Source organism: Myxocyprinus asiaticus, chromosome 25 (assembly GCF_019703515.2).
Source record: "Myxocyprinus asiaticus isolate MX2 ecotype Aquarium Trade chromosome 25, UBuf_Myxa_2, whole genome shotgun sequence".
Classification (NCBI taxonomy): Eukaryota; Metazoa; Chordata; class Actinopteri; order Cypriniformes; family Catostomidae; genus Myxocyprinus; species Myxocyprinus asiaticus.
Genome location: NC_059368.1, coordinates 7,481,688 through 7,497,269, shown reverse-complemented (window position 1 = coordinate 7,497,269; position 15,582 = coordinate 7,481,688). Strand labels below are relative to the sequence as shown.

Sequence of the window (15,582 nt, the reverse complement as noted above, 5' to 3'; positions counted from 1 at the left end):
ACGCATTTCATAACATATTTCATCCATTCCATCAAACTGAATTGCGTAATCTAACCAAATCAAATAAATGAAACTTGAATAAATGTACCTCTTTTTTTTCTTTTCTTTTTTTTTAAGATTACGCAATTAAATTTGATGGAATTTTTTTAAGACACTGAAATTCATAAATCTTAAAAATAGGCTATTTTTTATTTTATTTTGTTTAGAAAGTGTGCGTACGATTTAAGATTTAAGAATTAAATGAAGCTCAGGAGTATTAAAAAGTAAACAATCCCGACTTTAATGAGGTCAAGCTATTTGTTTTCGGAAAACCCCCCAATAAATATAATTTAGTGAAATAATTCAATGTTCAAAACAAAGCATTTTAGAGGGGGCCAGAAATACAGTAAGTGCTTGGCACGGCTGATTTCATCAGTATTTGTTCCTGCTACGCGCGTTCCCGTCAGCGTTCCTCGTGAATTGTGTGTGGATTCTCGGGCGTGCGCACAGCTCCAGCAGCCAGTCAGTCCCACCGCTTTGCCACAGGGAGCGCGCACGGAACACGAAAAGCCAAATGATAGCAGGGAACGCGGAAACAGTAGAAGCGGTGAACACGAGAGCTGAGGTGGAAACACCGGCGACTGCGGGAGAGAGTGATACTCACCACAGAAACTGCTTTTAATATACCACATTTTTGGTGTAACGTATTTACTTTTATTTTACGACGTACGATAAAATGCCCGTTTGAGTGGATAAAACCGAAGCACCGACCAAAAGGGGGATTTTTGTGTATTCTCCGACTTGACTCGAATTAGTCGGGATTTGAGAATGTCGGGGAGCCGAGAGGAGGAGCGGCGGAAACTCGCCGACATCATCAACCACTGGAACGCCAACCGTCTCGACCTGTTCGAGATCAGCCAACCGACGGAGGTGAGTCCGCGGAGCCACGAACGAGCGCAGGCCGCACGCGCTCCTGCCAGACGGTGTACGAGAGAAATCTATTCCCCCAGCAAACGAGATTATTATTGTAAAATAACTCTGATGGTCTTGACGTGCTCGTTATTTGGCACAGATTATCTATTTTGTGTCTTTAAATGCTAGGGGAACTAGTAAAACAAGAAAGGAGATTTTCTTTGACTTTATCTTATTTTGAGTCAACAAATGTCATGTTATGCATGTATGTTAGAGGTGAATACTGTGCGATCAACATTGTATTGGCCTCTTCGGCAGGTTAAGACGTATCCTACCGGGATGAAATCTGTGCATGCAGTTTGTAGCTGAGAGACATGCATGCATGGGTGTCAGATCAGATCAAATCTGCTGTATAATAATGCGTGAGACTATATTGGTGACATATGTTAATATAATTCACTGTATATGCACTGCTTGGTCAGGATGTCTGGTTGCAGAGGGCAAAGCAGTAATGTATGCTGTGTGGTCACCATAACGGCCACAATCTATACATTGGCTACAAGTGATGCAACCTTAAATGCACCGGTTTAGAGATCGCGTTTGGATGCATGTTGCATTAGAGGTTGTGCTTTTATTTGCACAGTGTATGCTTTTAGATGTTTATAACGCAAGCAGTTATTGCATCTCATGCATGGCTACACCAGACTGGTGCATGAGAATGCATGAGGATTGTTGCTTGAATATTTAATCAGCAAGTTTAAGTTGCATCTAGTAAACAATCACGCGATTAGTGGCGTTTTTAACAAGTATTGGTTTTCAGCTGCATATGCTGAAAGCCTTTGGCACCTGCAGTTGCATTGGCTTGCAAGCCAGTTTGGCAGGGAATTAGTGCTTTTAGGCGGACAATACGTGAATGCATGAATGAAGGGGGGTTGGGGATGAAGCATCAGGTCGGGGGTCTTCCCTGCTGATTTACTGGAAAGCCCCATAGACTCTTAGAATATCCTTTTGGCCCTTAATAATTCATGCATAAGTGATCTTAAGCTCCCATTGGGCACCTGCTGATGTGACATAAAAGGCCCAGATTAGGTATGTTTTGGTCTGGAGGGTGTTTAGAAAGAAGTGAACAATGCATAACAGAACTCCACACATATCCTTTAAGACCACAAACTCCTATATCAGCAGGAGTAGATGATGACGTAATTATCTCGTCCTCCAATCGATTGTGACAGTCTATCTCTGTCGGATTTGATTCACTGGCACATTCTATATTAATAACACCTCATTTTAAAGGATATTAGCTCTGCATAACATGCCGATAATATATGCATATTTTAAGGCTAAAATGTGTGCTTTCTGCATGTTCGAGGGCTTAAACATGGAGCAAAATTGTATGGCTTTGGACAGATTGTACCTCAATCCTGTGTAATGATACAGGGGTTTTCATACTGGTGTCCGGGGACCCCCAGGTGTCGGTGGGGGGAGGAACACTGTCTTCTGCCAGACGTCAGAGCCAGGGGGTAGGGGGGTTTGGGGCATTGGGGGCTGGAGAGTTATTATGGACCATGCGCAACACGGACGGTCTAAGTCGTTGCGCACCGTCTCCAGGACGCGAGTAGGTCTAACTTGGGGTGGCAAGTGGGGTGACACAGTTCATTTTTAGGGTGGAAGCTGCCACCCCGTGCCACCCTTCTAACCCCACAACTGTAAGGGACTCTGCGTTAACGTAGTTCCTTCAGAGCATGTGTTGATCCAGGGTGAACATTAAAAGGCCTTGTTAAACATTAAATACCCTAAATAAGAAAGTGTGTTTAACTAGCTTACTGATAAATTGCATGCATGTTTTATTATGAGCTTGGTTTTCTGTGATTGTAAAAGGGCTTGTTTTAGATGTGCTATCATCAGCGTTGTTGTTTCCTGTTTTGTATTGAACAGCACAGATATTGCACACTAATTTGAGTCATTTGAGCTTTAGCTATATTAGGTATTGTCTCGATCTGTTTTTATCCATTTAAACATATTCAAAGTACAAAAATCAAGCATTTCTCTCTGTTGATCATTAGAAAGTAAGCAGGAGCATATTTGAGAGGATCAAAGGGATGCATGCCATCATTTCCTGTATCTTCATCTGTATCTTGTCCACCAACACCGTTTCAAGGCCTTGACTGTCCACACCCAATGGGAACCTTGTGATTCCATTCCCATGTGTCCAACCCTGGCCAAAATTGAATTCCACTTTGGCAAGTTCATTCTATATCTGAAAGAAAGAAAAAAAAAAAAGATTATGCAATTATCAGCTAGCAAACTAAGAGTTGTTTTGGCAACTAGAGGTCGACCGATAGTGGATTTTACCGATACCGATAACTAAGTTGGGCAGTACCTGCTGATAACCAATTAATCAACCGATAGTTTTTAAAATTGATACAGAATGAAAAAATAACACTCAAAGTAAAATAGTGTTGAACTTTATTACAAAAATAAACAGTACTGACTGAACCATGGAAATGTATTGTACTTTTTTAAATGAAATAAATATATAGATATTAATATATATGAACTAATATTCAAATTTTAAAGTCAGCTGATTTATAAATTGACATTGTTTCCTTAGTCCACAAGAGGGCGCAATAAATACATAAACCATTTAGCATCGTTAGATTATTGCATAGAACATTCCTATCCTGGCTGTTAAAAAAGAGCATTTCATTTTCAACTAATGTGCATAAAATAAAAGTTTTAGTCGGTCCGTATTCTCAATTGTTAAGTCAAAAGTAAAATGAGAGGGGGAAAACGCTTCAGTAAACAGTTCACCTGGTGTTACACTTGCACTGATTCCTACTACTCCAGACTCAAGCTTCATAATAACAGTGAAATACCATATATATATTTTTTTTATTCAGTACAGTTGTATGTAGAGTAGCAATATTCACAGATAGCAGTGGTATTCGGCTGAACTCGGTGGTGAAGCGGCTAATACAATGAGCCCAGGACAGGGGCTGTTCAAACAGACGGAACACAACAGACTGAAACTGAACGCGAGGATCTCGAGACAGACACACATTTCCAAGTTGAACATCTTTCCTGACAAAGCATTTAAATTACTCATTGCTTAATCTGAGAAACCCTTATAAGAGAGCAAGACGCAATGGCCAAAGACCTCCACCTACTGTAAGGGGCTGTTCATACCGAACGCTTTTGCAACCATCCATTTGTTTTTCTATGTAAATGCGAGCTAGACGAATGTCTTTGTTTCCCTTTGTTTTTGTATATTCAGCGTCTTGTGCAGGAGGGCTGTTTTTTTAGATGATGTGTCCAATTAAAAAATAACTTTAAAAGCATATTGAGACACCTGCTTTCTCTTAAACTGTATTTGTTGCACTGTGTCTAGACTTTTTTGGCACAAGAATGTGATCGATCTGAAGTAATCGTATTACAGTGATGATAAAAAAATTGGGACCAACTTTATATTAGGTGGCCTGAACTACTATGTACTTAATCATTTGATACAATGTACTTATGTACATGCATGTTGTTGCATTGTAATTACATTTAAAGTACTTGCATTTAATTACATTTGTAGTTACGTTGTTAACTTTACCCCTAACCCAACCCTTACCCCAAAACCTAACTCTAACTCCTAACCCTAACCCTACCCTTACGCCTAAACCTTCCTATTCCTCAACCTCAGTAACAGCAAATGTGGGGAATTTTGCAGAACAACATGTAGTTACACAGTAAATACATCGTCTTGTATGTATTTAATGTTAGTATATAGTAGTTAAGGCCACCTAATATAAAGTATGACCAAAAATGAAATTGAAATCAGATGCGTTTCTGACAGTAGACCCTTCCCAGCTGCTCCAGCACCGGATGCAACGGGGAAAAAATCGGTGTGGATTTTTGCTGATAACCGATAGCTCCAGAAATCTGTTATCGGTGCAGATTAATCGGCAAAACCGATATATCTGTCGACCTCTATTGGCAACACTGTTCAATTTTAGGGATCAGTAAGAGTTAAATAATGATAATTTTGTGGATTTTGGGGCGGCTAGTACACGTCATTAGGAATGTGTGTGTAAGTGTAGGTAGATCAGGGTAGAAGCAATGTGAAACAGTAATCAAATCAGGTTTTTCCCATGGTACTATCATAGCTTAACCTGATTGACCAGTTCACAGCAGGTGATAGTTCAGTGTCACCCATGGACATGGGAAAATATTTGATTATGCAGGCTTTCCTTTCCTCTATCTCTCTCTGTCTATCTCTTTCATGGTTAAAGCACAGTTTTCCATGCAGCTCTGCCTTTCCGTAAGTTGGTTTTGTTTGTGTTGTTTAACAGCTTTAGATCTGACACAATTTATTTTCTAAAAGTTGAACTCTGTCTGCATATTTCAATGTAAATATTGCTAATTATTTCCTAATATGTCTACTGTTAGTGAAGGCAGTGGCTACATAACACCACACATTTACAAATTAACAGGCCTATAGGTGTTTCATGTGCAAAAATTTATCTTGTATAACTTAAACTCAGAGTTGTTGGAGAACATTAGATGTGACCTCTTTGCCTGTCAATATGACTACTTACTTATGGATTATGTTCAGATAAGTATTTAAACTTGAATTTTGATTTCTTGGCCCATTGGAGACCTAATGTCTTTGTTTTAAATAAGGAGCATTACCAAAGGAAATGGAATAGCTCCTTATCTCCATCTCATCCCCATGGTGATTTCCATACCTTTAAATTTCCACAAGATGTGCATGCATTTCCTCTCTTTTTTTTTTTTTTTTTTTTTTTTTTTTTTTTTTAAAAGGGTCTTCTGCTCTGCACTGTATTTGTATACCTAAAACCCATTAGGTTTCCCTCAGCAGTAATTAAAAAAAATGAATCCGGAAGGCCCTGATCTATAGGGACCACAGATAAGCCTTTTCCACAGAAATTGTGGTGGTTCTCATGCCGAGCCTGTGCTCCGCTGGTTCACGGCCGGGGCAATCTGGAGCCTATCGTAAACCAGCCATGCTTTTCCACTGACCTGAGAGCCGAACGGTGACATAATGTGTTACTGTCTATGTGATGGTTTCACGTGACTACCTCAAACATAAACAAACATGGCGCGTCACAATGTGTTTGTATACAGCTTTTACTCTTGTTTTTGAGGACATATTTAAACATACGGATTAATGCAATCCATCGTTATTACATTGCTCAACCATTGCTAAATTCTGTTAAACATTATTAAAGGAATAGTTCACCCAAATGATAATTTACTCACCCTCAGACCATCCAATATGTACCTGAGTTTCTTTCTTCATCAAAACAGAATTTAAGATTTTTAGGATTTCATTTCAGGCCTCCTCCTTCAAAAAATGCAAGTGAATGTCCTCCATTTTTTGACGGTCAAAAATGCATATTTAGGGTGCATCAAAATAATCCACAGGACTCAACAAATAAAGGTCTTCTGAACGCAAACGATTATTTTTAGAAACAAAACTATACTTATATACTTTTTAACTACAAATGTTTGCTTCCGTACATCTCTGTGAGGCGCGCTCATGAGCGAGATGACGTAAGCTCGTTGGTAAGGTCACGCAGATCAGAAATCCCCCTTACAGAACAAAACAATGAACAAAATAAGATGGCAACAGTGTAAGGAAAGCCAACAAAGTTGGCAAATATAATAACTTACTGAGATCAGCTGCAGAGGACACCGGCGATTCACTGTTTATCATGAGCATTACTGGCTGAATTCAGTGCCCCGGTTAGTTAGTAGGCTGGTCGGTGTCAGAGTCCAAAACATCATTGCTCCCTCCACTGTTGCTTTGGCTTATGTCCTTCTTATGGTCCCTGTACTCCCTTAAGTGTTTTTCAATTTGTTTATGATTTGGTCAGTTGTCCGATTGAAGGCTGCGTGCATCATTTCATGCTGTATCTTCATTCTCGTAGAGTATATTTTTTCCTTTGCGATCTCTCTAGTTCATCTCGGATCTTCGTAAATACCATATTGCAAGTAGAGCACTCGTTTCGTCGTGTTACTTGAACGCTTTTGATGTCTGATAATTTTGTGTTTTTTTTATTGTTGATATAGAGCAAAGAATTACTTCTTGCTGCAGACAGTAGCTACTGTTGTTGTTTGGGAAATCTTTACCATTGTGATGAAACATTTTCCCACCCTCTGTCCCCTGACATAATCGTAATCCTGTGTAGAGATCAGCAAGCTTTTGGGGCCGGTGTCGAACCAGGTTTTCGTCCCCGGAACGGACTTTTCTGCAGTGGAAATGTGCAGAACAGTTCGAGAATTCGCACCGGGCCAGGAACCCGAACCATGTTGGTGGAAAAGGGCTAAGAGAGGGGTGGGATTAGTATCTGTCCTTTTCCCATCTTTTGTTTTTGTCTTGACAAAATACAAACTCATCAAAATCAAGAAGTGTTCAAGAGCTTAATGATGCCATGGAATGATTTGACAAGCAGTTTTGTTTTCCTTTTTTATGTATTTCCTATTAAAAGAAAATTCTGTAAATGGCCAACAGCCTCATTTAAATATCCCGGCATACAATACATAGGCCAAGAAGTTTTCACAGACTGGCAAAACCTCCTTTTGAGGGCTTGTCACATGGACGAAAGCGATTAAGACGCTTTCAAAATGCTGAAATTCCAGCCGCTTCCCTTGCAACCAGTTGATTGTTAAAAAGAAAATTGGTTAGCACAACCAAATTCACCAACAAACCATGATTTACCACTTGCTATTGCTAGTCAGAAGCAGTTGGTATTTATAATTTAGAGGGAGGCAAAGTTCTCATTCTGTATTGGACAAAAGTTTACATGTGTACTAGATCATCCACTTTTTGTCAACTTCTAGGAATGTACTAGCAGGAGACATGCACTAAAAGCCACAAAACTCCAAACTTCTGTTAGTTCTGATCTGTTTTAAAGTCACTTAGCATTCAGTTATTATTCTGAAAAATTGTAAGTTTGAACTGTTTAGCATTTATAAGTCTTGGTCACTTCAGGCAGAATCTACCATATGTGCTATGACACAGTTGTTTAGGTTTTGATTAATCTTTTGGTACTCAGTGGCTGGCATTTTTCTTTGAATCTGCAAGCCATTGACTGAGCTCCTGAGCAAAGGCTGTGTGTTGAATAATAACAAACGTCCTCACATGGTGCAGAGGGTGTGGTTCCTATCAGGATGATTGTATTCCACTCTCAGGCTTTTCCTCCTCGTACATCGACTGCATTCCACTTGTTCACGCATGTGCTTCACCCTCCTGTCTGCAGGAGAGCTTGGAGAACATTTCATTTCCCAGCTGCAGGCTGAAAACAGATAATCGGCTCTATTGTGCAATTGCAGCAAGAGAAATTGTCAACAGAGAATTAGAAAATCGGGCCAACTTGACGTAGTAGGACTACAACTAACAATTTTGATAATTGATTATAGTTCAATAAAAGTTAAGCTCAATTGACAGCATTTGTGACATAATATTAATTACCGCAAAACGCTCGTCCATCATGATTGTGTGTTGCTATAGAATTCAGTACAATACGGTTGTCTTTCCACTTTATTCAAGATCAAGGCACCTTGATTTCTTTCATTCACCTTTGCTACATTGATCCTGTTGTTTTTGTAAGATGGTTCTGTGGTCCATGCACACAAGTGCCTTATTGTCACGGTGCTGAATATCCGTCGTTAGACTCTAAGGATGTGCTGTGAAGGGGAGGTCTGATCCTATCCCTGGCCTTGGCCTGTCAGTCTCTATTAATCTCCCGGGAGGCCCCGGTGGTCAGTCACTGGCCGTTCCAGGGCTGACACGATTGGCCATCACTCCCTCTAACAAACACCCGTTGTGCGCAGTCCCGCTGGCCTTGAGTGTCGTGCATGTGTGTGTCACACACAGTGACCTCAAGGGATCAGACGACTTTTCTGAGCTATTGACTGAGTCTGTTTTCACTGTTCTTTCCCACATGCTTTCTCATCAAAATTCATATCCACAGACAGCAGTTTTCTTATGCATTTATTTTAGTTCATTCCTCATTTTTATGTCATAGTCTCACTGAATATCCTTGCAGTAAGTTTGGATGCCCAATATAAGATTTCATTGCAAAGTTTTTCTCAAATCATGGGGAAAAATTCACTGATGGTATTGTTTTGAATGCTTCGTGTTGAGAAACGTGACCTCTCACAAACTTCTCATACTGTAATTCCTTAGACAGGCTTGTTTCTCAAGCGCAAATGTCCCTCAAAGCTTTGCCAAGTATTTTGTGGTGTTTTGCACATTGAATGGATTTTGTTTTTATGTAACACTATTTGTGTATTTCGTGAGGGTGAAAGTTGCTCTTAGTAGGTGAGCAGGGAATGAAACAACTCCAAGTTCTCTCAAATGTTCTTGAGTCCAGCAGCCGGTTGCAACAACCCCTGAAGTTAAGAAAATGCTTAGTGACAATACACTTACAATTATTATAACTAAGTGTTTTCTAAACCAGTTCTTGTTAACTGCCCTTTACAGTACCAGTCCTTACAATAAAGTGCCGTTGCTGTTCTATGGGACAATGATGGTAGGTAATATCATGAGACTTTGAATGCATATACCATGGTTTTTATTGACAATCGAGAGTAATTCAAAAATTGTCAATAAAAATTTCAATAAAAGCATATTGCTTGTTACATTTCCAAAAAAATAAAATAAAAAAATGATATGGATGATAATATATTCAGAATACCATGGTGTTACAAGGGGTGGGTAAAAATATTGTTTTTCCGATGCATCGCAATCTTCAATTGAATGATCTCGATATCGATTCTTAAATCCCAAGATCCATCTTTCACTCAATACGCAACCCTCCACTACAATGAGAGGAAATCTCTTGTGTTTGCGACCAAATGTTGTGCTATGCGACATGGCTGGTAAATGTTTACATTTCACTCATCGGTAATTGTGTAGTTTAGTCGTGAAGTATTCCGCAGCGAGATCCTTTCACAGCGTGTTGTTAAAGTTGTTCAGTGTATTGTGTGTCCAAGACTAGAACCACGCAACCCATTTGTCATTGAATACTGTCTGTTTAATACCCTTTCTGTTCTGTACAGTCAGTTGTTGATCAAAAACAACTACAAAAACATTTAATTTTAATCATGCATCGTACAGATGAGGTAAAGCCATTCGAGTCCTCTTTACATGCGCTCATTTAAAGGCGTTTTTTTGTTAAAGAGACTGTACCGGTTTTAGCATGTTCAACAAATCAATATAAATACTTGTAAGTAGTACAAATTATGCAGTTTAACAATAAATATGTAACAAAAATAATATATGAAATACATTTATTTGTTCATTTAAAAAAAAAAAAAAGCCAAAATGTGACCAATTATGAAAAAGTAATAAAATATAATTAATATTTTCCTAATTAACCTAGTTAAAAGGTCCCCTGTATAATTCACAGCATTAGCTGGTTATGCATTTGCTTATACGTAAACAAAAGGGACATTATAACTGAAATAAACCCATATGAATCGATATTGAATCGAGTCAAATTTAAATCGGAATCGAATCAAAGCTTGTATATCGGAATCGAATTGGATCAGGAAATCTGTATCAATACCCAGCCCTAGGTGTTACCATGTTACATGTCCAAAAATGTCCAAAAACCATGGTGTTACCATGATGGCACACAGTGAAATTGTCATTATGTGAAATATGTAAGTCATATTTCTGCATTTTGTTGGCATCTCCTTGATGGAGATATTTTTATACCGATTATTTAATCCAAATATAATTAAAGTTGTATGTTGGAGGGATTAGTTGTAATGACAAATGAGATGGTGAATGGGATTAAAGCCTTTTTCTAACATAATTAAGGAAAACTAAACTGGCTGAAATTCTGAGGACTGGAACCCCATGTTTGTGAGGAGCACATTGGCCTCATTTTCATTGTTCTATAGAAAGTTCCACACTTTCATCTCATCCAGAGACTCTCGGGCCACATTTATTTTCTGTGTGGCCAAACTCATTAGGTCTTAATGTCCTCCTTGTTCGAAATGGGGTGTGCATTCAGTTCCTTTGTGTTAGTTCATTCATGCTCCATATACAACAGTGTCTGTGGTCATTGTATATTTTTTTGGAAATTGTGGGGTGTAGTGTTTTCGTCCATAGTTCAGCACAATAGAGCTTTGCATTTGATCAGACTGAAGAATGTCGCAATATAGAATGTGCCTCTATGACATCATAAAAGCTCTTTGAAAGGTTCATGGTACGTACGGAGCACTGACTGCATTATTGCTTCAGCCCGTTTTGAGTGCAAAATAGTGTATATCTCTGAGTACAATCGGGCTGTATGGTGCTAGCTAATATCATAGTACTTCTAATGCATGCTGTTTAGTGCTGAAAACAGCTTTTGTTATGCAATGTTGATAGCTAATCCTTCAACCACATTCAACAGCATATGGGTGTGTTGTTTAATACGGCAAACAAAATGCCCTAGAGTTTTGAAAGTATTATAGATGCAACACCATATTTTAAATTCATTCAGCAGAATTCTGACTATTTTTCCCCCCAAATCAGTGCTGAAAATGTGCAAAAAGTCCTTTCTGCATATGGGCAATGAAAACCATGCTTGGGCCTCAGAGCTCATAATCAGTGTTGAATTATGGGGGCCGAGATCGGCTGCAGAGAGGATTTTAGGAAAATGACCACAGCGTCAGCCCTCTGTTTGTGTTGGACAGAGGAGATAAGCACAGCCATCCTGTGAGTGTGTGTGTGTGCTGGCCTTAAGATAACACTGGAATGAGAGTTCAGCCATAGCAGAATGGCCTCCTGCTCTCATGGGACGGAGAACGGGGACGGCCTTGTCAGCTACTCGTTGTCTGAAAGTGCTCTACTAAATCACAGCACAGGAAACGCATAATGACTGATGGTCCAGGCTAGTGTGGAAGAACCACAGGGCTCAGAGAGGATGTTCTGTTTCCTGAGTCAGATTGTTAAGCTCTTAAATGCATTTAGAATTTCAGTGGAAAGTACTTTTTATGTGGCGATAAAGTTCTGTGAAAGCATCCACACTGAAAGCAATTTTGAACATATTTGATGTTTAATAGTGGTTGACTGATATATCACAGAGGCCGATAAATCAGCCGATATTCAGAATTTTTTAATTATCGTCATCAGCTGATACATTTTCCCATTTGGCTGATTTGTTTCCTGAGGGCGCTAAGAATCGGCTGCTTGCATATGAAGTGACAGACATGTAAACCACCAGCCACGGTTCATTTTGTTGTTACGTGCCATCGTGTTACTACAATAATAGACCGGTGTGCAACACAGTGTCATTTAAATGGTCCACATATCAGAGCTGCAGCAGACACATTTGAGCTCATAATGTTAAAGTGCTCATCGGTTTCATTCTCCCTCTCTCTCCTCAGCAGTTCCCTGTGACTTTTAACTGTCTTGTCTAATGATAAAAAGGCAAATATCAATAAAACTAATATCATATACCATCTGCAAATATGCACATATCTCATTTAAACAGATGTAATAAACCAGCCTCACACAACTTGAGCAGATCCAGCGTCCTGTGGAGCACTCATTTATCTACCTCTAAAATGCATGTTCTGTCAGCCTCTCCTCAGCAGTTCCCTGTCCCTTTTAACTTTATTTTCTAATGATAAAAGGCAAATATCAATAAAACTTCTATTATATACCGTCTGCAAATATGCAGATATCTCGTTTAAACAGATGTAATTCACGAACCTCACAAAAATCCAGTGTTTTTTTCCATCGAGCGCTCATCTGATATCTTCCTCTGAAGCGCGTATTCTATCAGCCAGAATCAAAACTTCAGTATCAAATGTTCCTCTGATTCACAAATCATGATGGCCACTCCGTGACAATCCAAGCAGGTGATCCAGGCCGTTTAAACTGTCAGGAGATTGCTGCTCACGCTGGATCCGCATGAGTGTATGAGAGGAACTTTAAAAGTGAAAGTGCTTATAATTAATTAATTAATTATAATTATAATAATTTAATAATTAATTATACGTTTGCACATACAGTGAAATTCTTTTTTTTTTTTTTTTCACATATCCCGGCTAAGCTGGGGTCAGAGTGCAGGGACAGCCATGATACGGCACCCCTGGAGCATATAGGGTCAAGGGCCTTGCTCAAGGGCCCAACAGTGGCATCTTGGCAGTGCTGGGGCTTGAACCCCCAATCTTCTGATCAGTAACCCAGAGCCTTAACTGCTGAGCCACCACTGCTCCTTCACGTGTGCTATAAATAAATGTCTTATTCACTATGCAATGTATGTACAATTGATTTTGATTCTGTATTTTTTGAGAAAATGCGATTTTTGTTTTTTTTTCCTCCCCTTTTTCCCCCAATTTGGAATGCCCAATTCCACTCTAAGTCCTCGTGGTGGCGTAGTGACTCGCCTCAATCTGGGTGGTGGAGGACGAATCTCAGTTGCCTCCGCGTCTTGAGACCGTCAAACCGTGCTTCTTATCACATGGCTTGAGCGCGTTACAGCGGAGACCTAGCACATGGGGAGGCTTCACGCTATTCTCCGCGGCATCCATGCACAACTCACCACGTGCCCCACCGACACCGACCACGACGAGCGACCACGAGGAGGTTACCCCATGTGACTCTACCCTCCCTAGCAACCGGGCCAATTTGGTTGCTTTGAAGACTTGGCTGGAGTCACTCAGCATGCCTTGGATTCAAACTTGCGACTCCAGTTGTGGTAGTCAGCGTCTTTACTCGCTGAGCTACCCAGGCCCCCTAGAAAATGCGATTCTTAATGCGCATGTGCCATCCATGGTTGCTGGACCACTGAGTGTAATTTCCTTCTTCCTAATATATTAACTATTTCTTCATGGGCAAATTCATTATTAAAATGTGATGACTAAACAGAAATCAGAAGAAATTGCTATCTTCTATTTAAAATACAATATTTTTTTAGATTATTTTTAACAAAGAAATTGGAAAAAATATGAAATTATGAAAAATACGAAAAATGAAATTGAGAAAATTGTTTGTTATTTACTATATTAAATTGTGACATATCAGCATTGTATCTGCCTATTGGCCACCCTGCTCTCTGGATATTGGCATCGGCCATTAAAAAAATGCATATTGGTCAATCACTAATGTTTAATATTCAGTTTGGTGGAGGGGGAGTTTTTGGACTAATGAGAATTAATGTGGGGCTACCCAGCACAATGCAGCAGAAAGAAAGACGTTGCTGGTTATCACTAAGAGTTTTTATTGCTTGAACTTTAGTTGATTAAATGATTTTTTTTTTTTTTTTTTTTACTTGAACCCAACCAGACTGGAGGGAGGGGGCCCACAGAAAGTCTGTTCCATTTTGTAGAGCACATCTAAATGTGTTCAGCGGGACACACGGAGATAAACATGGAGACAGCACGCAGCGGCGAGAGTGAAATCCGCCGGGGCAGCGTACATTGATGAAAGAACTGTCTGCACCATTAATGGAAGAACTGTCCGAAAAGAAAATGACACGTTACTTTCCGGATGCGTTTGTAAACCCCGCTGCAAACTGTCCACTACTAACATTGTAGACTACACACGTCATTTTAGAAAGTTCAAGGGAAACTTGTTTGAGTTTTCTGTAAATTCCACTGATACTATCCAGGAGAGCGCCATACTACGGCATTTTTTTAATTGTCTTCGGTCCGTTTTTATTTAGTTGGATATTACCATTTTTCAGTACAATGAATCAGGTGTAAGTTACTGTTTAAAGGTACAGACAGCTACCAAAGCAGCGCATAAAAAAAGACAGTGGTCTAAGCACTTAATAATTCCTTACCTGTCCAACAAAAAAGCAGTATCGGTATCACTACTCAGGGTTTTCTCCATCATCAAATCTTTCCACCATGTGTATGCCGTACCAATATTTACTCTCGTTTTTTGCCTTTGCCTGTCTTTCTTCTTGCTTCAGACCTTTTTTGCTTCTTTGGCAGTACAGCAACTGAATCTCCTGTTGTCTCTGCTGCTAAAGAACGTAGTATGTTCCATTGTGTTCTTTTCGCTCTTCGCATCACCAAACAACAAAACTGTGTGCTAAATAAGCATAGCCAAGCGTATCTACATAGGTGGCAGCCAATGAGCAAGATTCTCTTCTTCGACGTTTAGTGAAACACCGTGGGTCATGTGATTTCAACATGGCGAAACGCATTGAAGGGGGTGACCCACACCATGTAAAATAAAACACTTTTTATAGAAAACTATTATGAGTACAGTCTTCATCTCATCTGAGTGTACACCTTTCAGATCACACTTCATAAAACACAATTCACTCATTAATGTATAAAACGTTTTAAATTAGCCCCAAATTACTAAATGCACCTTTAAATTAAAATTTATTAAAAATAGTTGTTTTTTCACTAATTAAACAAAAATAATTAAATGCAATCATTTTCATTAATATGCACTTTTATATATTTCATATACAGTGATTCATAGTAGCTTAATAAAAAGCATTATTTACCTTCGTATGTTTTTACTAATGCATTTTTGACTTATTTTTGAAACCCAGTTGAACATTGCATAATTCTAAATTATTACTGTGGGGCACACCAAGTTTATTATTATAATATAATGCTGAATTATCATTATTATTCTGATTATTAGATTTGTGTCATAGACACAGACACTGAGGAAGGCTGTGAGGCCAAAACATCTGTGTTCTCCTATTC

At 39.2% G+C, this 15,582-nt stretch overlaps 1 protein-coding gene across 16 annotated transcripts in view; it reads left to right on the top strand.

Annotated features, from left to right (window-relative positions):
* The first annotated feature begins 569 nt into the window (after window positions 1-569).
* LOC127415974 (afadin-like) overlaps window positions 570-15,582 on the top strand; it is a 180,254-nt gene continuing 165,241 nt past the window's right edge. For all 16 annotated transcript variants that reach the window (XM_051655052.1, XM_051655044.1, XM_051655051.1 and 13 more), the window contains exon 1: window positions 570-909. In XM_051655052.1, coding sequence (XP_051511012.1) covers window positions 808-909 — 102 coding nt within the window. In that variant the 5' untranslated portion in view covers window positions 570-807. The remainder of the gene's footprint in view (window positions 910-15,582) is intronic.